This window comes from Rhinatrema bivittatum, chromosome 3 (genome assembly GCF_901001135.1).
Source record: "Rhinatrema bivittatum chromosome 3, aRhiBiv1.1, whole genome shotgun sequence".
NCBI lineage: Eukaryota > Metazoa > Chordata > Amphibia > Gymnophiona > Rhinatrematidae > Rhinatrema > Rhinatrema bivittatum.
The window spans coordinates 272,151,573-272,170,607 of NC_042617.1; the positions used below are offsets into that span (position 1 = coordinate 272,151,573).

The 19,035-nt window shown below is 49.8% G+C and overlaps 1 protein-coding gene across 3 annotated transcripts in view; it reads right to left on the bottom strand.

Annotated features, from left to right (window-relative positions):
- DDX23 (DEAD-box helicase 23) overlaps positions 1-19,035 on the bottom strand; it is an 89,620-nt gene that overhangs the window by 54,256 nt on the left and 16,329 nt on the right. For all 3 annotated transcript variants that reach the window (XM_029594633.1, XM_029594632.1, XM_029594631.1), the window contains exons 5-9: positions 15,194-15,293; positions 14,812-14,877; positions 14,266-14,404; positions 13,835-13,968; positions 13,548-13,660 (exon numbers count right to left, since the gene is read on the bottom strand). In XM_029594633.1, coding sequence (XP_029450493.1) covers positions 13,548-13,660; positions 13,835-13,968; positions 14,266-14,404; positions 14,812-14,877; positions 15,194-15,293 — 552 coding nt within the window. The remainder of the gene's footprint in view (positions 1-13,547; positions 13,661-13,834; positions 13,969-14,265; positions 14,405-14,811; positions 14,878-15,193; positions 15,294-19,035) is intronic.

The window sequence follows — 19,035 nt, forward strand, 5'->3', positions numbered from 1 at the left end:
TTTCTGTTTCATATATTATTACTGCTGTATAATTCTGCTCCTGTTATTCTACATTTTGGAACTCCCTCCTTTTTTCTTTAATATTACAAGAAAGATATGTTACTGAAAAAGATAATTGCCAAGTGTATGTTTTTCTTGTAAATTCTCTCTTGTATTTTTCTGTAAACTGTAATGCTTGTTAATCTGTGAAAATGCAATAAAAAAAAAAAAGAAAGGCCTTGCTAAAATGTCCAATACTAGATTAAGATTCCACAAAGAGACCAGCCACCGTAGGGGTGGCCAAAGTTGTTTCACCCCTTTTAGAAAACGGGCCATGTCCGGATGCGCCGACAGGCGGATTCCGTTTGCCTTGCCTCTGAAACAGGAGATAGCCGCTACCTGGACCTTAAAGGAGTAAAGGGACCACCCTTTAGTCAGGCTGTCCTGTATAAATTCCAGAGCCAGCAGGATTTTGGCCATCCAAGGGGCAACCCCGCATTCCTCGCACCAGGTCCCAAATATTCTCCAGATCTGCACATACGCTAAGGACGTCAAGATCTTTTGCACGCGGAGCAAGGTGCTAATTATTGCCGCTGAATATCCATGCCTCATCAAGCAAGCCCGCTCAAGGGCCAGACCATATGACAAAACAGAGTCAGATCCTCGTGAAGGTCTGAACCTTGTTGGGGCAGGTCCCTGTGCGAAGGAAGGCACAGGGGAGTCTCCACCAGAAGCCTCCGCATGTCTGCATACCACGGGCGTCTCGACCAATCCGGAACCACTAGAAGGACTAATCCGCTGTGGCGCTCAATCTTGCGAATGACCTTGCCCCGCAGGGGCCACGGAGGGAAGGCGTATATTAAGTCTTCCTCTGGCCAGGTCTGAACAAGGTCGTTGGCCCCCAGGGAACATTGATGTCTTCTGCGACTGAAGAATTGGGAGACCTTCGCATTGTGAGATGTGGCCAGCAGGTCAATGCACGGGAGGGCCCCAGCAATCTACCAGTAGCCGAAAGGCTCTGGCCGACAATGCCCATTCCCCTGGATCCAGATTCTCCCTGCTGAGAAAGTCTGCTCTGAAGTTGTCTTTTCCTGTGATGTGGGAGGCCAAGATTCAACTCTGCCCATTCCATAAGGAGAACTATCTCCAGAGACATTTGCTGGCTCTTGGTTCCTCCCTGGCGGTTGATGAGGATACCGTTGTTGCATTGTCCGACACTATGCGGTCCGCCTGACCCTGGAACATGTGACTGAACTGTAGACATGCTAATCTGACTGCCTGGGGTTCTAGGCAGTTTAAGTTCCAGCGTGCCTCTTCCTTGGTCCAACGCTCCTGGGTTGTCAGTTCCTAACAGTGAGCTCCCCACCCCCGGAAGCTCGTGTGCATCGTGAGGACTAGCCAGTTCGGTGGGGCAGGCTTACATCCTTTGCTCAGGTGAACTTCCTGTAGCCACCTCTGGAGCCGAGAACATACTTCCATCGGTCAGTGGAGGCGAACTGAATAGTCTTGGGACAGCGGGTTAGTGTGACAGCACAGAGCGTTGGAGTGGGCGCATGTGTTCCCTCACCCACAGTACCACCTCCAGGGTTGATGCCATCAGACCGAGGACCTGAAGATAGCTTCATACCCTGGGGTGCATTGTACTCATCAACCGATGCACTTGGCACATCAACTTCCTTATCCTCGAGGGCAGGAGGAAGACCTTGTCCTGCTTGGTGTCGAAACGGACTCCCAGATACTGTAAAGACTGGGAGGGCTTGAGACTGCTTTTGTCCATGTTCACGACCTAACCAAGCTCCTGAAGCAGGGATGTCACCCTGCTGGTCACCTAGAGACTCTCTTCTAACTACTTTGCCCGGATCAACCAGTCATCCACGTAAGGGTGCATCAGGATCCCTTCTTTCCTCACTACCGCCGCCAGGTCCACCATAATTTTGGAAAATGTTCTTGGGGCAGTGGCCAGGCCGAAGGGCAATGCCCGGAACTGATAATGGCAGCCCAGCACTGCAAAGCTTAGGAAATGCTGGTGGTCTTGTTGGATTGGAAGGTAGGCCTCCAAGAGGTCCAGGGAGGTTAAGAACTCTCCCGGTTGCATGGCCATTATAACGGAGCGTATAGTTTCCATACGGAAATGAATTACTCGTAGATGATAGTTGATGCTCTTGAGGTCAATGGAATAACGCTCTGTATTTTCCTTGGGTGGGGGTACAGGAATTATAGGCTTCAACTAAAGGAGCTTTATTAAGGTAGACTCCACTGCCTACTTCTTGTGCTGGGAGTGGCATGGAGATATCATGAATATGACCCGAGGAGTGCTGCGAAACTCCAGTGCATATCCTTCTCATATGATATCTAGTACCCATTTGTCTGACGTGATCTCGACCCACCGCTGGTAGAAGAGGGATAGTCGTCCCCCTATCTCCTAGTACTGAGGATGGGTCAGCAAAACTTCATTGGGAAGTTTGGGCCAAACCTGAACCTGCCCCTCTCTTTGGTTGTCGACTCCGAAAGGACTGTGACCTTCCCGAGGACCACTGAAACGTTGAGTTCCTGTAGGGCCGAAAGCACTGGGAGCCCCTGGCCCGACCCCACATAGGCGAGGGGCGCTGCGACCTCTTTCACTTATCTTCCGGTAGCCATTCACCCCACTTAGTGGCCAGCTTTTCCAATTCACTATCAAATAGAAGGGATCCCCTTAAAGGGCATCTTTGTGAAGTTTGCCTTAGAGGTTACGTCCGCTGACAAATTTCGCAGCTATAGCTGTCTTCTGGCCACCACCACTGAGGCCAATCCTCTGGTTGAGGTACAGACTAGATCCGTGGGCTCCAGCCTCTCTGGAATGCGACCCTTAGTTATCTGCCTCTCTCTCGAGAAGCAGGCATACCACCAGGGCACAACAGGAAGCAATCTGTAGTGACACTGCTGTTGCGTCAAAGGCTTGTTTAAGGATGGACTCCAACCGCCTATCATGTGCATCCTTTAAGGCCGCTCCTCACTTCACTGGGATAGTTGTTCACTTCGAAACGGCACAGACCAGGGTGTCCACTTTGCGGAAATGCAGGCGTTCTCTGGCCACCGGATCCAGTGGGTACAGAGCTTCCAATGCTAGACCACCTTTAAAACTGGCTTCCGGGGCATCCCATTCCAGGTCAATCAACTCCTGGATGGCTTCCAGCATCGGAAAATAGCAAGAAATCTTCCGTAGAGACACCAAGATGGGATTCTTCTTTGGTTCCGTCAAACCAGGGCCGGCAATTCATCTCTATGGAAAAACCGAAACATGGTCCGATATGGCTCCAAGCCTGGAGGGACTTCCCCATCCTCCAACGAATCTGTATCCCCTTCGTTATCCGTGGTGTTTGGGTCCCTGCCAGCGATACCCTTGGTGAGACGAGGCATGTCTTGAGGCCTGCTGGGAAAGCGATGTCTTCCCGACTGGAGTTTGGTCCGGACAGGGGCAGGAGAGACAGACTGCACCTGTACGAAGGCTTGAAGGCCTTAAAAAAATTCCACCCAAGAAAAGGCTGCCGGGTCCATTCCTAGCCCAGGGGGGACTGGATTAGGTGCAGCTAAATTTCCCTCTCTCGAGGTAGACCCCACCCCAGGATTACTCAGAACCAGGGTGCTACTGGTTAAAATTAAGGCTGACCCATCCTCTGAATGGGAGGAGCCAGGCTTAGAAACGTTCTGGGAGACCAACTCTCCTTGGGCCTCCTCACAGTGCTGACATAGTTAAGAATCACAGTCAGACTGTATAGCCCTAATATGGCAGGCAGCACAAAGAGAGTGTCGCTTATGCTTCTTTGCTGCCGGAGCCATTATGAACGGTAAAGGAAAATTGGTTCTTATCTGCTAATTTTCATTCATGTAGTACCACGGATCAGTCCTGACTGCTGGGTTTTGCCTCCCTTCCAGCAGATGGAGACAGAGAAAAACTTGAAGAGCATCCCCTCTTAAACTGGTGTGCCACCTGCGTCTCTTCAGTATTAACATTAACAAAGCAGAATAACCATTTTAACCAATGGGCAGATCAAGCCAGAATAAGAAGAAACCAAAGAAACTATGTACATAAGAGAAAAAATCTGTAATCTTCTTCTGCAGCAACTAGTAGATTCAATAGAAAATGACGTGAATAGAAATCAATGAGCGGACTCTCCAAGAAAAACACTCCCCTCAATGGACGGGCGTCTGGACTGATCCGTGGTACTACAGGAACGAAATTAGCAGGTAAGAACCAATTTTCCTTTCCCTGTACGTACCCGGATCAGTCCAGACTGATGGTATGTACCAAAGCTTCCCTAACTGAGGTGGGACTGGAGAGTTCAGCTCAAACGACACTGCTCCCAAAACAGTCGACATCCGGGTGCCTGGACTTCCAAACGATAGTGCCTGGCAAAAGTATGCAGAGACTTCCAGGTCGCCGCTATGCAGATTTCTTGCGGCGAAACAAACTGGCTCTCTGCCCAGGAAGCAGCTTGTGATCAAATCGAATGAGCCTTTAGACCATCCGGAACCGGTCACCCACGGCAAATAGATGCGGAAGCGATAGCCTCCTTCAACCAACGGGCAATGTTAGTCTTAGACGCTTTATGTCCTTTCTTAGGCCCACTCCACAGAACCAAAAGATGATCGGAAACCCGAAAGGCATTGGTGACCTCGAGGTAACACAAAAGAACCCTTCGAACATCTAAACGCTTCAATTCTCTGGCGTGAGGAGAATCCCGATCAGAGACTGGGAAGGCCAGAAGCTCCATGGACTGATTTAAGTGGAACGCCGAAAGAATCTTCGGGAGAAAGGACGGAGCAGTTCCGAGCAACAACCCAGAATCAGAAATCCGTATAAAAGGTTCCCTACAGGAGAGAGCTTGAATCTCAGAGATCCTGCTAGTGGAACAGTTAGCCACCAAAAACACTGCCTTGAGAGTTAAATCCTTTAAGGTGGCCTTCTTGAAGAGCTCAAAGGGAGGTTTACATAGCACCCAAAGCACCAAATTCAGACTCCACAAAGGAGGGTTCAAGTGCTTTGCCCCTCTAAGAAAAACGTACCACATCAGGGTGCGCTGCCAGAGACGCACCCTTCACCTTGCCTCGAAGACAACCCAAAGCTGCTACTTGCACTCAGATGGAACTAAAGGATAACCCCTTGCTGTGGCCTTTCTGTAGAAAGGCAAGAATCTGTGCCACAGAGGCCTGAAGAGGAAGGACCCGTTGCTCGTTATACCAAGAGTCGAAGACCTTCCACATCCTAACGGACGTTAGAGAAGTAGAGGTCTTCCGCACTCGTAGGAGAGTGGAGATGATATCCTCAGGATAACCTTTCTTTCTCAACTGCCTCCTCTCATAAGCCAGGCCGCTAGACAAAAGTGATCCGCCTGGTAGAAAAATACCAGACCCTGACACAGCAGGTTTGGAAGATGACTTAGTCGCAGTGGACTGTCAAAAGCCAGATTGACAAGGTCTGTGATCCATGGTCTCCGAGGCCACTCCGGAGCTACTAGGATAACCGTTCCTGGGTGAGCTTCTATGAGCCTCAGAACCTTTCCAACCAGAGGCCATGGAGGAAACACAGAGTAGAACGTCGTCGGGCCAAGGAAGTACTAGGGCATCCACCCCTTCTGCCCCAGCTCCTTTCTGCAGCTGAAAAAGCGCGGCGCCTTCACATTTTTCTGAGTTGCCATCAAGTCCAAATAAGGAGTGCCCCATTGGCAAGAGATGAACATCATTACTTCCCAGGACAGCTCCCATTCTCCGGGGTCCAGTTGCTGATGGCTAAGAAAATCCGCCTGCACATTGTCGACACCCGCCATCTGAGAGGCCGCCAACAGAGCTAGATGTCATTCCGTCCAGGACATCTGCTTCCCTGCTTCTAAGGCTATAGGACGACTCTTGGTTCCCCCTTGACGATGGATGTAGGCCACTGTCATCGCATTGTCGGACAAAACTCGTACCGCTCGATCGCGGATGAAAGGGAGAAACCTCTGCAATGCCAAGTGCACTACTCTCGTTTCCAGGCAATTGATGGACCATTGTGCCTCCTCCTGCAACCACTGGCCCTGGGTGAGATTGGCACATGGCTCTCCTACCGGAGAGACTGATGACTGTGTTTACTATTACCCACTAAGGCACCTCAAGATCCACACCGCGCCTCAAGTGGTCGAGGACAAGCCACCAACCAAGACTGGACCTGGCAGACTTTGTGAGTGGCAAGGGAACCTGGAATTCCTCAGACATCGAATCCCAGCGGGAAAGCAGTGCTCTCTGCAAAGGCCTCATATGAGCAAACACCCACGGGACCAACTCTAGAGTGGACGCCATGGAGCCAAGAACCTGCAAGTAATCTCAGACTCTGGGAACTGGCTCTGACAGGAGATGTTGAACTTGTGACATCAGCTTGGTTATCCGGTCCTCTCTGAGGAAGACTTTGCCGACTCGGGTATCGAATCGCACTCTCAAGTAGTCCAGGACCTGGGAAGGAAGCAGATGGCTCTTGGACCGATTGATGACCCATCTGAGGGAGTGCAGGCAGTGTAAGACTTTGTGTATTGCCAGCCTGTAAAGATCCTCTCACTTCGCTTGAATGAGTCAGTCGTCCAGGTATGGATGAACCAGCACTCTTTCCCACCGGAGAGCTGCCACCACCACCACCATCACACCTTGGTGAAGGTGCGGGGAACTGTCGCCAAACCGAATGGTAGGGCACAGAACTGAAAATGCCTCCCAAGGACCATGAAGCGGAGAAATCTTTGATGCTCCTTGCGGATCCTGATGTGCAGATATGCTTCCGTGAGATCCAGGGAAGCCAAGAAATTGCAGCTGCGCACTGCGCCAATAACTGAGCGCAGGGTTTCCATCCAAAAATGCGGCACTTTGAGAGCTTTGTTCACCTTCTTGAGATCCAGGATCGGACGGAAAGAACCTTCCTTTTTGGGCACCACAAAATAAATGGAGTATCTCCTGGTCCTGCACTCGTCTGGAGGAACGGGAACGATGGCCCCAAGATCTTCCAGCTGGCGCAGGGTCTGATTCACGATCTGCTTCTTTATCGGTGACCAGCAGGGAGAGACCAGAAACAGGTCTCACAGAGGCCGAGCAAATTCTAACGCGTAGCTGTGTTCTATTATGTTTAGAACCCACTGGTCTAAAGTTATTTTGACCCACTCTTCGTAAAACAGGGACAGCTGTCCCCTTATATATATAGAACAGAGGAATGGGCCGGCGTTATCTCATTGAGAGAACTTGGGTCTCGAAGACCCCTGATTGAATCCATCACGGTCCGGTCTACGTCCCTGAAAGGAGTGAGACCAAGATTGAGATCTACCCGATGACTGTCTCTGTCCCGAGGGGGGGGGGGGCACCCTACTCTGACGGGAACGCCTGTGACCTTGAAAGCGAGAGCAGGGAGGGAGAAAACATTTTGGCCCTCTAGGCTTGTCCTCAGGGAGCTTATGCACCTTATTCTCCCCTAAGGACTTGACTTCCCCAAACAGAAACTTGCCCTTGAAGGGGAGCGCCCCCAGCTGAAACTTGGACAAAACATAGGCCAACCAGAATGCACAGCCACAAGAGCCTTCTGGCCGAAACTGCGGACACCATAGTCCTGGACGAGGTACGGAGGAGGTCATATAAGGCATCCGTGCCAAATGCCACCGCTGCCTCCAAACGCTCCACCTGCTCCAATTCCTGAGGAGAGAGATCTTTCGCACTGAGGAGTTGTTGAACCCCACCTCAAACTCGCTCACTGCATAAGACTGCTGAGACCTCGAATATTCTTTTGAGATGGATCTCGAACTTTCTATCCTGAAGATCCTTAAGAACCGCCGCTCCTGCCACCAGAATAGTTGTCCTTTTGGTGACAGATGACACCAAAGTGTTCACCTTAAGAACCTTCAGGAGTTCCAAGGAGTCCTCAGGCAGCGGATACAGCTTGTCCACAGCTCGTCCCACGCGCAGGCTGGTTTACGGAGTATCCCACTCACGGAGCATCAGCTGTTGGAGCATAGGATGAAAGAGGAACGTAGTAGCTGGACCACGCAACCCGCCCAGAACAGGGTCCACCATGTCATGGCCTGGGATATCCTGAGGAAGCAAAATCCCCAGCTCGGCGAGCAAATGTGGAATTAGGGGGTCAAGCTCATCCCTCTGAAATAAGCACATGACCCTAGGATCATCGCCATCCAACGACAAGGGCTTCTCTAGTTCCTCACCCTGATCTACTTTGGTGAAGGGAGGGGGAAGCACGGAAGTATCAGGCCCTGGAGGTTCGACGGAGCCCTAGTCCCCTCAAGGAAGTTCACCGGGACCCCAGATCTTCCTCAGTCTAACTGCCCCTTGTGGCTCCAGCCGCCTGGGGACCTTCGGGGGCAGACGACCGTCCGCCGGTCTGCGCACTGATGCTGCACCTTGCTGAGATTGGCTCGCCAGATACGCCTTGTACATTAAAAGCACAAAATCCACGGTAAAGGTCAGCTGACCCCTAACATCCCCCACCAGGGTCCGGGGTCATCATCATAGCCCTCCAAAAACAAGCCCTGAGGGCTCCCAGGGCTCAAACCAGCGGGAGAAAGGGAAGGAGGGAGATCCCCTCCTCCAGCCGCTATATCCGATGCAGAAGCAAAGGAACTAAAAATGGCCACCGTTCCCGTGCTCAGCGGAACGGGGCAGCCACGGTCTCCACCTGTCTGGTCGTTCGCCCACTCCACAGGACCTTGTCATTGTTACCCTGTGAACATCCGATGTCCACTCCCCGTTGAGGAAGCACCGGGAACAGAGGCCTGCGTGGGAGAACAGTGAAGCTGACTCCCCTCCCCACAGGCCGCCGAAAAAGAATCGCCGAAGAAGCAAGCAGCAACAGAGCTCGGGAGATGAAAACGCAGGCACTACAGAGCACTGCCGCCGAGCGCGCGGTCACCGCAGCAGAAGAAAAAAGGAGAGCCCCAGACTTTTTTTTTTTTTTAAAGATATACTCGCAAAACTTTACCGGAGCAAGTTGTATGGAGATGTCTCCAGGTCCGGGACCAGGGAGGGGGAGGGACTGGACCACCGGTTTTCACCCCTAGTGCCTCACAGAATGAAGGAGCAGGCAAGTATCCAACAGCTCCAGGAACCTGCTACCAGGGGGGATGGTCCCACCAGGACCTGCCAATCCTCTGGGAGGATTAAACTTGTTGTCCTGCCTGATCTGCCAAGGAGAAAAATAAAAATCTCTTATCCCACATATTTTTTTTTTTTTAAGTTCAAGACCGCAGATTTTGCACCACCTCCAACTACCGGAGACAGAGAAATACTGAAGAGACGCAGGTGGCACACCGGTTTAAGAGGGGGTGCTCTTCAAGTTTTTCTCTGTCTCCATCTATTGGAAGGGAGGCAAAACCCAGCAGTCTGGACTGATCCAGGTACATACAGGGAACTGTGCGCTCAGCCAGCTAGCTCTTGAAACGGAGTGCACACAGATCCTGTACTAATGTGTGTAAGCTGAAGCATGTGCATGCGCAACCTTACGCACACACCCCACGCACCGATATTCTATGGAGGGCAATGAAAGCGCACAAATCCGCGCACAAGATGGCGCCACTGCGGGCCTACCACACGGTGTGCCCACCAAGCCTGAAGTGGTGCCTAGCCCATCACGGGGCCGCTCAACCCACTCGAAAGTCCTCTTTCCCTTAACCGAAACGGGTTCGGTACGGAACACCGAGCAAGGAGACCGGAGGAAAGACTTACTGAAGCCCTTCCACGTCTCTGGATCAGGAGCAATCCTCTTCTCTCTTTACTTACCTGGGCTCAGTGCTTACCGGCTGAGTACAGAGACAGTCTCTGGCTGCGGGGGAGAGGGCTTCCTGCACACGCTGCCTTTTAGCTGCTTCAGCAGCAAAGTCCACGACGAGAACTGGCTACTGGACCAAGGCACACCTCTGAGGGATCTCGGAAATCGCCTCAGGAATTCTTGACTGGGGGAGGAACTTTAGGTATCAACGCAGGAGAGAGGGGCTCAATCTTTCTCCAATTTAAAGGTAAAATTTCCTCTTCTAAGGAGTACTGCAATCCCACAGGGAAAGCTGTTCAGCTTGGAGAAGAGACGGCTGAGGGGATTATATAATAGAGGTTTTAAAATAATGAGAAGTCTTGAACAAGTAGATGTGAATCAGTTATTTACACTTTTGGATAATAGAAGGAATAGGGGGCATTCCATGAAGTAGCAAGTAGCATATTGAAGACTAATCAGAGAAAATTCTATTTTTCACTCAACGCACAATAAAGCTCTGGAATTTGTTGCCAGAGGATGTGGTTAGTGCAGTTAGTGTAGCTGGGTTTAAAAAAAGGTTTGGATAAGTTCTTGGAGGAGAAGTCCATTAACTGCTATTAATCAAGTTTGACTTAGGGAATGGCCTCTGCTATTACTGGCATCAGTAGCATGGGATCTTCTTAGTGTTTGGGTACTTGCCAGGTTCTTGTGGCCTGGTTTGGCCTCTGCTGGAAACAGGATGCTGGGCTTGATGGACTCTTGGTCTGACCGGGCTTGATGGACCCTTGGTCTGACCCAGCATGACAATTTCTTATGTTATCATCTGCTATGAGATGGAGAGATACTGAGGGGCTGAGGTCACTGCAGGGGTAAATTGAACGTAATGTCAGCTTTGAAACCTGACTCAGTCTCCATCTGCTAGAGGGGAGCATATAACCCATTGGTCCTGAGTCCATCTGGCTACACACTAGGAAAGGACTATTTTCTGCTTCCCACGCATAATTCCTGGCATTTCTAGGAGCAGAGACAAGTTTCTCAAAGATCCTTAGAGGTCTGGACAGAGTGTCTCATGTTCATGTAGCAAACCCTATCTCATCATCATAAAAATACTCTTCATACAAAAATCTGAAAGCAAATCAAACATCCCCGCCACCTACAGGATTACTTTTTATCACATTAGAGTTAGATGCAATTGTCTGCAAGAAGAGTTAGATGCAAATGTCTGCAAGTAGAATCTAGAAATATAATGTAGCACAAAAGTTAAGAAGGTGGGACTTTGAAGATGGGAGGGAATATCTTTCTTTGAAAGGGATTTTTATTTTAGGGGTGTGATCACATCTCTCTCATATGCAATATTCTCCCTCACCTCAAGATTTGTGACCTATCCCTCCTATAGAAATGAAATGAAGGCAGAAAAGGACCAAACGGTCCATTCAGTCTGCCCAGCAAGCTTAAAGTAGCATTAGGAAAGCTGTTCATACAGGTCTCCCCCATAATGGTAGTATCTGCCACACCATACAAGTCACCCCATACTTACTTTCCCAAACCGTTGCTGAGTCCAATTCCCCATTACCTCTTGCTATTAAATCAGAGAGCAATGTTGGAGTTGCATCATCTCCATGCTTGTTTTCCCAGACTGTAAAATTCAAGTCTTTGTTGGCTGCTGTCTGAAACTAATTCCCCTTTTCCTCTCTTCCCCCTGCCATTAAAGCAGAGAGCAATAATGGAGTTGCATTAACAGTATGAAAGCTTACTGGTTAAGGATAGTAACCGCCGCCCCAGCAAGTTACCCCCATGCACTCTTTTCCTCATTTCCATCACCTAGACCCTTAGGGATCCACAGTGTTTATCCCATGCCCCTTTGAAATCCTTCACCGTTTTTGTCTTCACCACCTCCGCTGGAAGGGCATTCCAGGCATCCACAACCCTCTCCGTGAAGAAATACTTCCTGACGTTGGTTTGAGGCGTCCTTCCTGGAGTTTCAATTCGTGACCCCTAGTTTTACTGATTTCTTTCAAACGGAGAAGATTTGTCAATTGTTCATCATTAAAACATTTCAGGTATCTGAAGGTCTGTATCATATCCCCCCTGCACCTCCTCAACTCTAGGGTATACATATTTAGGTCCTTCAATCTCTCCTCATAAGTCATTTGATGGAGACTACCCACCATTTTTCTCGCCCTTCTCTGGACCGCCTCCATCCTGCCTTTGTCCCTGTTGAGATATGGTCTCCAGAATGGAACACAATACTCAGGTGAGGCCTCACCAAGGACCTGTACAAGGGGCTATCACTTCCTTTTTCTTTCTGGTTAGTCCTCTCTCTAAGCAGCCCAACATTCTTCTGGCTTTAGCCATTGCCTTGTCACATTGCTTTGCCGTCTTCAGATTGCTAGACACCATCACCCCAAGATCCCTCTCTTGCTCTATGCACAACAGCCCTTCACCCCCCATCACATACAACTCTTTTTTGGATTACCACATCCCAAATGCATGAGTATGCACTTCTTGGCATTGAATCCCAGCTGCCATATCTTTGATCACTCTTCAAGCTTCCCTAAATCACTTCTCATTCTCTCTACTTCTTTTGGCGTGTCCACTCTGTTGCAGATCTTAGTATCATCCGCAAAAAGACAAACTTTACCTTCTATCCCTTCCATAATGTCGCTCACAAATATATTGAACAGAACCGGTCCCAACATCTATCCTTGTGGCACTCCACTTAACACCATTCTCTCTTCAGAGTAGGTTCCATTTACTATCACACACTGTCTTCTGTCCGTCAACCAGTTTGTAATCCACACCACCACCTTGGCGCTCACTCCCAAGCTTCTCATTTTATTCACAAGCCTCCTATGCGGGACCGTATCAAAAGCTTTGCTGAAGTCCAAGTAGATGACATCGAGCGCTCTTCCTCAATCTAATTCTTTTGTCACCCAATCAAAAAAAAATCAGATTAGTCTGACAGGACCTTCCCCTGGTAAATCCATGCTGCCTCGGGTCCAGCAATCATCCTGAATGTAGATAGTTCACTATTCTTTCCTTCAGCAGAGTCTCCATTAATTTTTCCTCCACTGAGGTGAGGCTAACTAGCCTGTAGTTTCCAGCCTCATCTCTGCTCCCACTCTTGTGAAGCGAGACCACCACCGCTCTTCTCTAATCACTCGGCACCACTCCCGTTTCCAGGGATCTATTGTACAAGTCGTGCAGCAGACCCGCCAGCTCATCTCTGCGCTCCCTCAGTATCCTGGGATGAATCTCATCAGGCCCTGTTGCTTTGGCTATCATGTCTTCATTTCTTCTTTGTCCTCTCTATCCTCATGATTTGGAAAGTATTTTTTCATTCACAATCAAGCTGAGGAATTTATTGCCAGAGGATGTGGCCAAGGCAACTAGCATAGCAGAATTTAAAAGAGGTATGGACAAGTTCCTGGAGGAGAGGTCCATGAATCATTATTAGCCAGGTTTATTAGGGAAAGCCATCAATGGGGGTAACAAGAAATAGATCTATTATTTGTTATATGCCAGATATGTGTGACCTGGACACAGGATGCTAGGCTCAATGGACCTTAGTCTGACCCAGCATAGCATTTCTTATGTTATTCTGGTACACAGGTTTTATATTTGATTCTGTTACTGGGGTTTTTTTTCATTAAAACAAAGACAATGTTTTAAAAAAGTCACTCTCCATAGAGCTGTAAGGAACAGTAATGAGAGATGTCCTAATCTCCTACCCATGCTTTCACTTCTCCAGACTTGACTGATAGGGTTTTAGGATTTCAGACGTCTTTGCAATGTGGCAGAAAAAAATGGAACTGGGGTTACTCACAAAGGGTTATAATCAATGGAGGTGTCTTCTGATGCATCCCACTCAAAAACAAACTTCCTGTCATTCAAGTGACGTGTGCGCCTGCGCTTCTTGATACCTCCCAAATAGCGCTCCTGCAAGAAAAGTGAGAATAGTGTTCGGAGTCCTGCACTATAACTCCACAGGCATGGCTGGTACAGAAGGCATCATCCACCCTACCTCACTTGAGGTGGGCAGGGCATACACCTCTGGCTTCAAGGTATGTGGATGCCACAGGTGGGACACATGCCACTTCTTGTTATTGTTACCTTGATTGCCTGCAGTTCTTTGCCTTTATCTTTTTCCTCTCGAACTTTCTGTCGCCCTTCATCCTCCTCATTACCATTGGTCTCACGCTCTAGCCTTTCCCGGCGTTCTCGTCGCTCCCTCTCCTGAGGGTCTTCTACAAAGCAAAAAGCCATAAAAGTCATGATGTGGGTAAAAGGGGGAGTGCAGAATACAGATCATGAAGGAGAGAAAGAAGATGTGATAAGAGGGGCAAGTCACAAACCTTGAAGAGGGGGAGGGAGAATATTGTGAGAGAAAAATGTGATTGAGTCCTTTATAAGAGGCTTGAGACAAAAACAACTATGGGAGATGAGCGTAAAAATTCTCTAGTGGGGTGGAAGGAAAAGGCTGGAAGTGCCATATCCGATACTCAGCCTTGGATATCTGTGCTTCTCCCAAAGAAGCCACTCACCCAACATTCGTCTCCCCAAATCCTGGAAGAATTTCCTTTTTTTCCTTTCATCCTCTAATAGTTTCTGGCGCTCCTCCACCTCCTGCTGCCGCCGCTTCAGAGCCACTGCTTCGCGTTCCGCTTTGGAGAGGAACTTTGGCTGGAAGGTACAAACAGGTAACATTAAAGCCTGAAATATCCAGGGAGCAAGAGATCAGCAGCACTAATCCTCCAATCCACACGCACACGGAGGTCTCTAGCAAGCAGGAACTCCAGCAGCATCAGATCTCCCAGCACCACAGACACACATAGATATCTCCTCACCCACAAACATACACAGAACTCTGGTGAGACTATCTTCCACATCCTGTCTTCCTCCAAACATGCAACCCTCCTACACACATATATATCTCCCATCCTCTGCTCCCCTAGATACACATATGCTTCAACTCTACAGATATGCTTTTCTGCCCCTTTCTAAAGGCATTTTATGGGTCCATTCTTGTTGCCTGGCAGAAAGATGAGAGTCTCAGGGACAAGGCAGGCCTCTCTCCACAGGTAACCAACCTTGGATTCAGCTGCTTCTTCTGCTTTCTTCTTGGCCAACAGCTCCTCCAAAGACAGAGGCTTTATCTGAAAATAGAGACATTTATTCCAGGATTAGGATATCCTGCATTTTTTTCTTCATACAATTTCTGCTTCAAAAAGGAGTTAAAACATGAGACAAACTGCCATCACAGTCCAAAACAGATTATCAATTTCAGAGCAAACGCATCCATTTTATGTATTTTAAATAACGGGTGTGTTCTTTGTACCCTGCCCTGAACGAAGGAACGGCAGGTAACAAATGTTTTAAAATAAATGACTTCTGGCTTGTATTAAGTTCCTTGACTTCTCTGTTACAGCATGAAAGCAGGTCCTCTCTGAGCAGCTGCAGGAATAGACTCACCTTTGGCTTCTTCTCTAACTGCTGCTCCTCCTGTTCCTCTTTCTTCAAATCTTTTTCTTTTTTCGGCTTGAAATCTTTGTTACGGATGGGGGATGAGCTTCTGTGGGCAAATGGAAGAGCAACAGCATTAGAAAGTCAGCCTCTCTGATCAAGTACTTCTTTCCCAATTTTTTTTCTAGTTTCTTCACTTTCTTAGGGCAACTGTATCAAAAGTCACCACTGGAAGCAACAAACTGCAATACTGGAGAAATTACTTACCTGATAATTTCGTTTTCCTTAGTGTAGACAGATGGACTCAGGACCAATGGGTTATGTACTCTTCTGCTAGCAGATGGGAGACGGAGTCAGATTTCAAAGCTGACGTCACTGTAGATATACCCTTGCAGTAACCTCAGCTCTTCAGTATTCTCTTCGAAAAGCCATTGTGGCTATATCTTTGCTTAAATAACTTGAGTAAACTTGAATAAAACTTGAACTGGTTCAACTAATTTCCAAACTGGAGACCGCCAGTGCACTCAACCAATTAACGCCGACACCTGACAAACTGTGGGTGTCTTGAACTAGGGGTAGGCCGCGGCTTACCCGTATTTGCTTAGTCTCGAAGTTTGTTATCCGAGGTTGTCGGCTGAGGAAGTCCGCCTGAACGTCGTCGACGCCAGCGGCAATGTGAGACGCCGCAATCCGGTCGAGGTGGCGCTCTGCCCATTTCATCAGCATGTCGGCCTCATCGGACACGGGCGACTTCTGGTGCCTCCTTGCCTGTTTATGTAGGCCACTGCGGTCACATTGTCGAAGAGAATCCGTACCGCCTTGTTATGTAACAGTGGTAAGAAGTGTTGTAGAGCTAGTCAGACCGCTCTGGTCTCCAACCTGTTGATGGACCACTGTGCCTGACACGGAGTCCAAAGGCCCTGAGCCGACCTCGACTGGAACACTGCTCCCCAACCGGAGAGGCTGGCATCGGTCGTTACCACTATCCATTGGGGACTCTCGAGGTAGACCCCCTTCAGGAGGTGATCCGGATTGAGCCACCAGGACAGACTGGACCTGGCCGGTTCGACCAGAGGCAGGGGGATCTGGTACTCCTCCGACTTGGGGTCCCAATGCGAGAGCAGCACCCTCTGCAACGGTCTTAAATGTGTGAAGGCCCAAGGGACTAGCTCCAGGGTAGACGCCATATATCCAAGAACCTGCAAATAATCCCACACCACTGAGGGGAGAGAGAGCCGACGCCGCACCTGGGACATCAACCTGTCCATGCGATCGAGGGGTAAGGAGACTCTGTCCGCCAACGTATCAAATCAAGCCCCCAAGAACTCTATTACCTGAATGGGGATCAGCTGGTTCTTGGCATAGTTGACAACCCAGCCCAGAGTCTGTAGATGACACACCACCGAACGGATCGCCATGTGGCAGAGTTGCTCTGATTTCGCCCGAATAAGCCAATCGTCCAGATATGGATGCACCAGAATTCCTTCCCGACGTAAGCTCACCGCTATGACCACCAACACCTTGGTGAATACGCGAGGAGCGGTCGCCAGGCCAAAGGGTAGGGCACAAAACTGATAGTGTTGTTCCAGAACCATGAACCTGAGAAACCGCTGGTGGTGTTCCTGGATCCGTATGTGAAGATATGCCTCCGTCACATCCAAAGAAGCCAAAACCTCTCCCTTGGGTACCGCCACAATGACCGACCACAACGTTTCCATACGAAAGCGAGGCACTCGCAAGGCTTTGTTGACCTGCTTTAGGTCCAAAATTGGGCGAAAGGTCCCATCCTTCTTTGGTACCACAAAATAGATGGAGTAGTCCGATGGAGGAACCAGCGTAATGGCTCCCAGAGCCTTCAAGCGCTCTAGAGTCTGAAGGACCACCTGTTGCTTGTGCGGTGGCCCGCAAGGTGACATTAGGAAAAGATCCCGGAGGGGACAAGCAAAATCCAAAGAGTAACCGTGACTTATAATATCTAGTACCCACTGATCGGAAGTAATTCGGACCCATTCCTCGTAAAAGTGGGACAGCCGACCCCCGATGTTCGGAATGGGTCGGCGTCCCTTCATTGTGCAGGCTTGCTGTTGCTGGCAAAGGCATGGGTTCCGGCTCGCTGAGGCCTCCTGCCTCGAAAGGAAGACGGCCAAGACTGTGCCCTCGAAGCTAATTGTCGAGGGGTATAGCTCGAAGCCCCCCTATTTGATCGAAAGCGACGCTGTCCCCGGAAACGGCCCCGGTAGTTACCAGGAGAGCGGGCGGCCCTGGGCTTGTCCTCTGGCGGCTTGTACACCTTGTTGTCACCCAAGGCCTTGATAAGTTGTTCCAGCTCATCCCCAAACAACAAATTTCCCCGAAAAGGGAAGAAGCCGAGTTGGGATTTAGAGGAGGCATCTGAGGACCAGTTCCAGAGCCACAGCAGGCGACGTGCAGATACCGCCGAAGACATAGTACGTGCCGAAGTCCGAAGGAGATCATAAAGGGCATCAGCCGTATAGGCGACAGCTGATTCCATGCGGGCCGCTTGCTCAGCCTCCCCAGGGGGAAGGTCTTGAGCCATCAACATTTGCTGAACCCATCGAAGCAAGGCCCGTTGCATAAGGCTACTACATACAGCAGCACGTACTCCCAAGGCGGATACTTCAAAATTGCGCTTGAGCAACACTTCCAGATTCCAATCCTGAAGATCCTTCAGCGCTGTGCCCCCAGTCACCGGAATAGTAGTGTGCTTGGCAATGGCCGTGACTGCGGAATCCACCTTGGGAACCTTAAGAAGGTCAAGCGCCTCAACAGGGAGCGGGTATAACTTTTCCATGGCTCTGGTGACCCGCAAGGAAGCCTTCGGGGTCTCCCACTCCCGTGACACAATCTGTGAAAGTTTCAGGTGAAAAGGGAACGTCTGTGGCGGAGCCCGAAGTCCCGCTAACGCTGCATCCCCCGTAGACATATCCGAGGATTCCTGAGATAGGGGGAGCTCCAGTTACTGCAGCACATGTAAAATTAAATGGTCCAGTTCTTCCCTATAGAACAGCCGCAGGACCTGTGGGTCATCACCCTCCACTGGAGTGACGTTATCTCCCCTGTCGTCCAGGGAAAAGGGATCCTGGGAACCCGGATCCACCGGTTCCACTGGATCAGGCAACCTATGGGAGGCTGTGTATCCCACTCAGACTCTGCCTCTAAATAAGCCTTATGCATCAGCAATATAAATCTCGATGAAAAAAGTTGTCGCCGCTTTAAGGCTGGAAGGGAGGCATAACCCAGCAGTCTGGACTGATCCTGGTACATACAGGGAAATTCCAATTTACGGTCCTGAACATCCTTCAAGGCCGTAGCCCCCACAACAGGAATGGTGGTGTGCTTGGTAACCGCCGAGACAGAAGAATCTACTTTAGGCATTTTAAGCATATTCAAGCATTCCTCAGGGAGAGGATAGAGCTTATCCATAGCCCTATCCACTCGTAGTCCTGCCTCAGGGGACTCCCATTCACGCAGGAGCATCAGCTTGTGCATGGGATAAAATGGAAAAGTACGTGGAGGAGCCCTAAGTCCTGCCAGGACTGGATCCGCTTTAGGAGGCATAGCGGCCGTAACCGTATCCTCTGCGGGCACCTCAATTCCCAGTTTCTGCAAAATAAAGGGAATGAGCGGTTCCAGTTCCTCCCTTTGAAATATGCAGAGCACCTGCAGATCGTCCCCCTCAAGGGGGGGGTTGGAAGCAGAGGATCAGTATCCGGGTCCGGATCAGAGACCAACAGTGGTTGAGGGGGATCCGGAGGCGGCTGGACCCCCGGGACCACCCTTACTCTAACGGAGACCTGCCCTTCCGGTTCCTTTGGAGGTTGCGGAGGAGT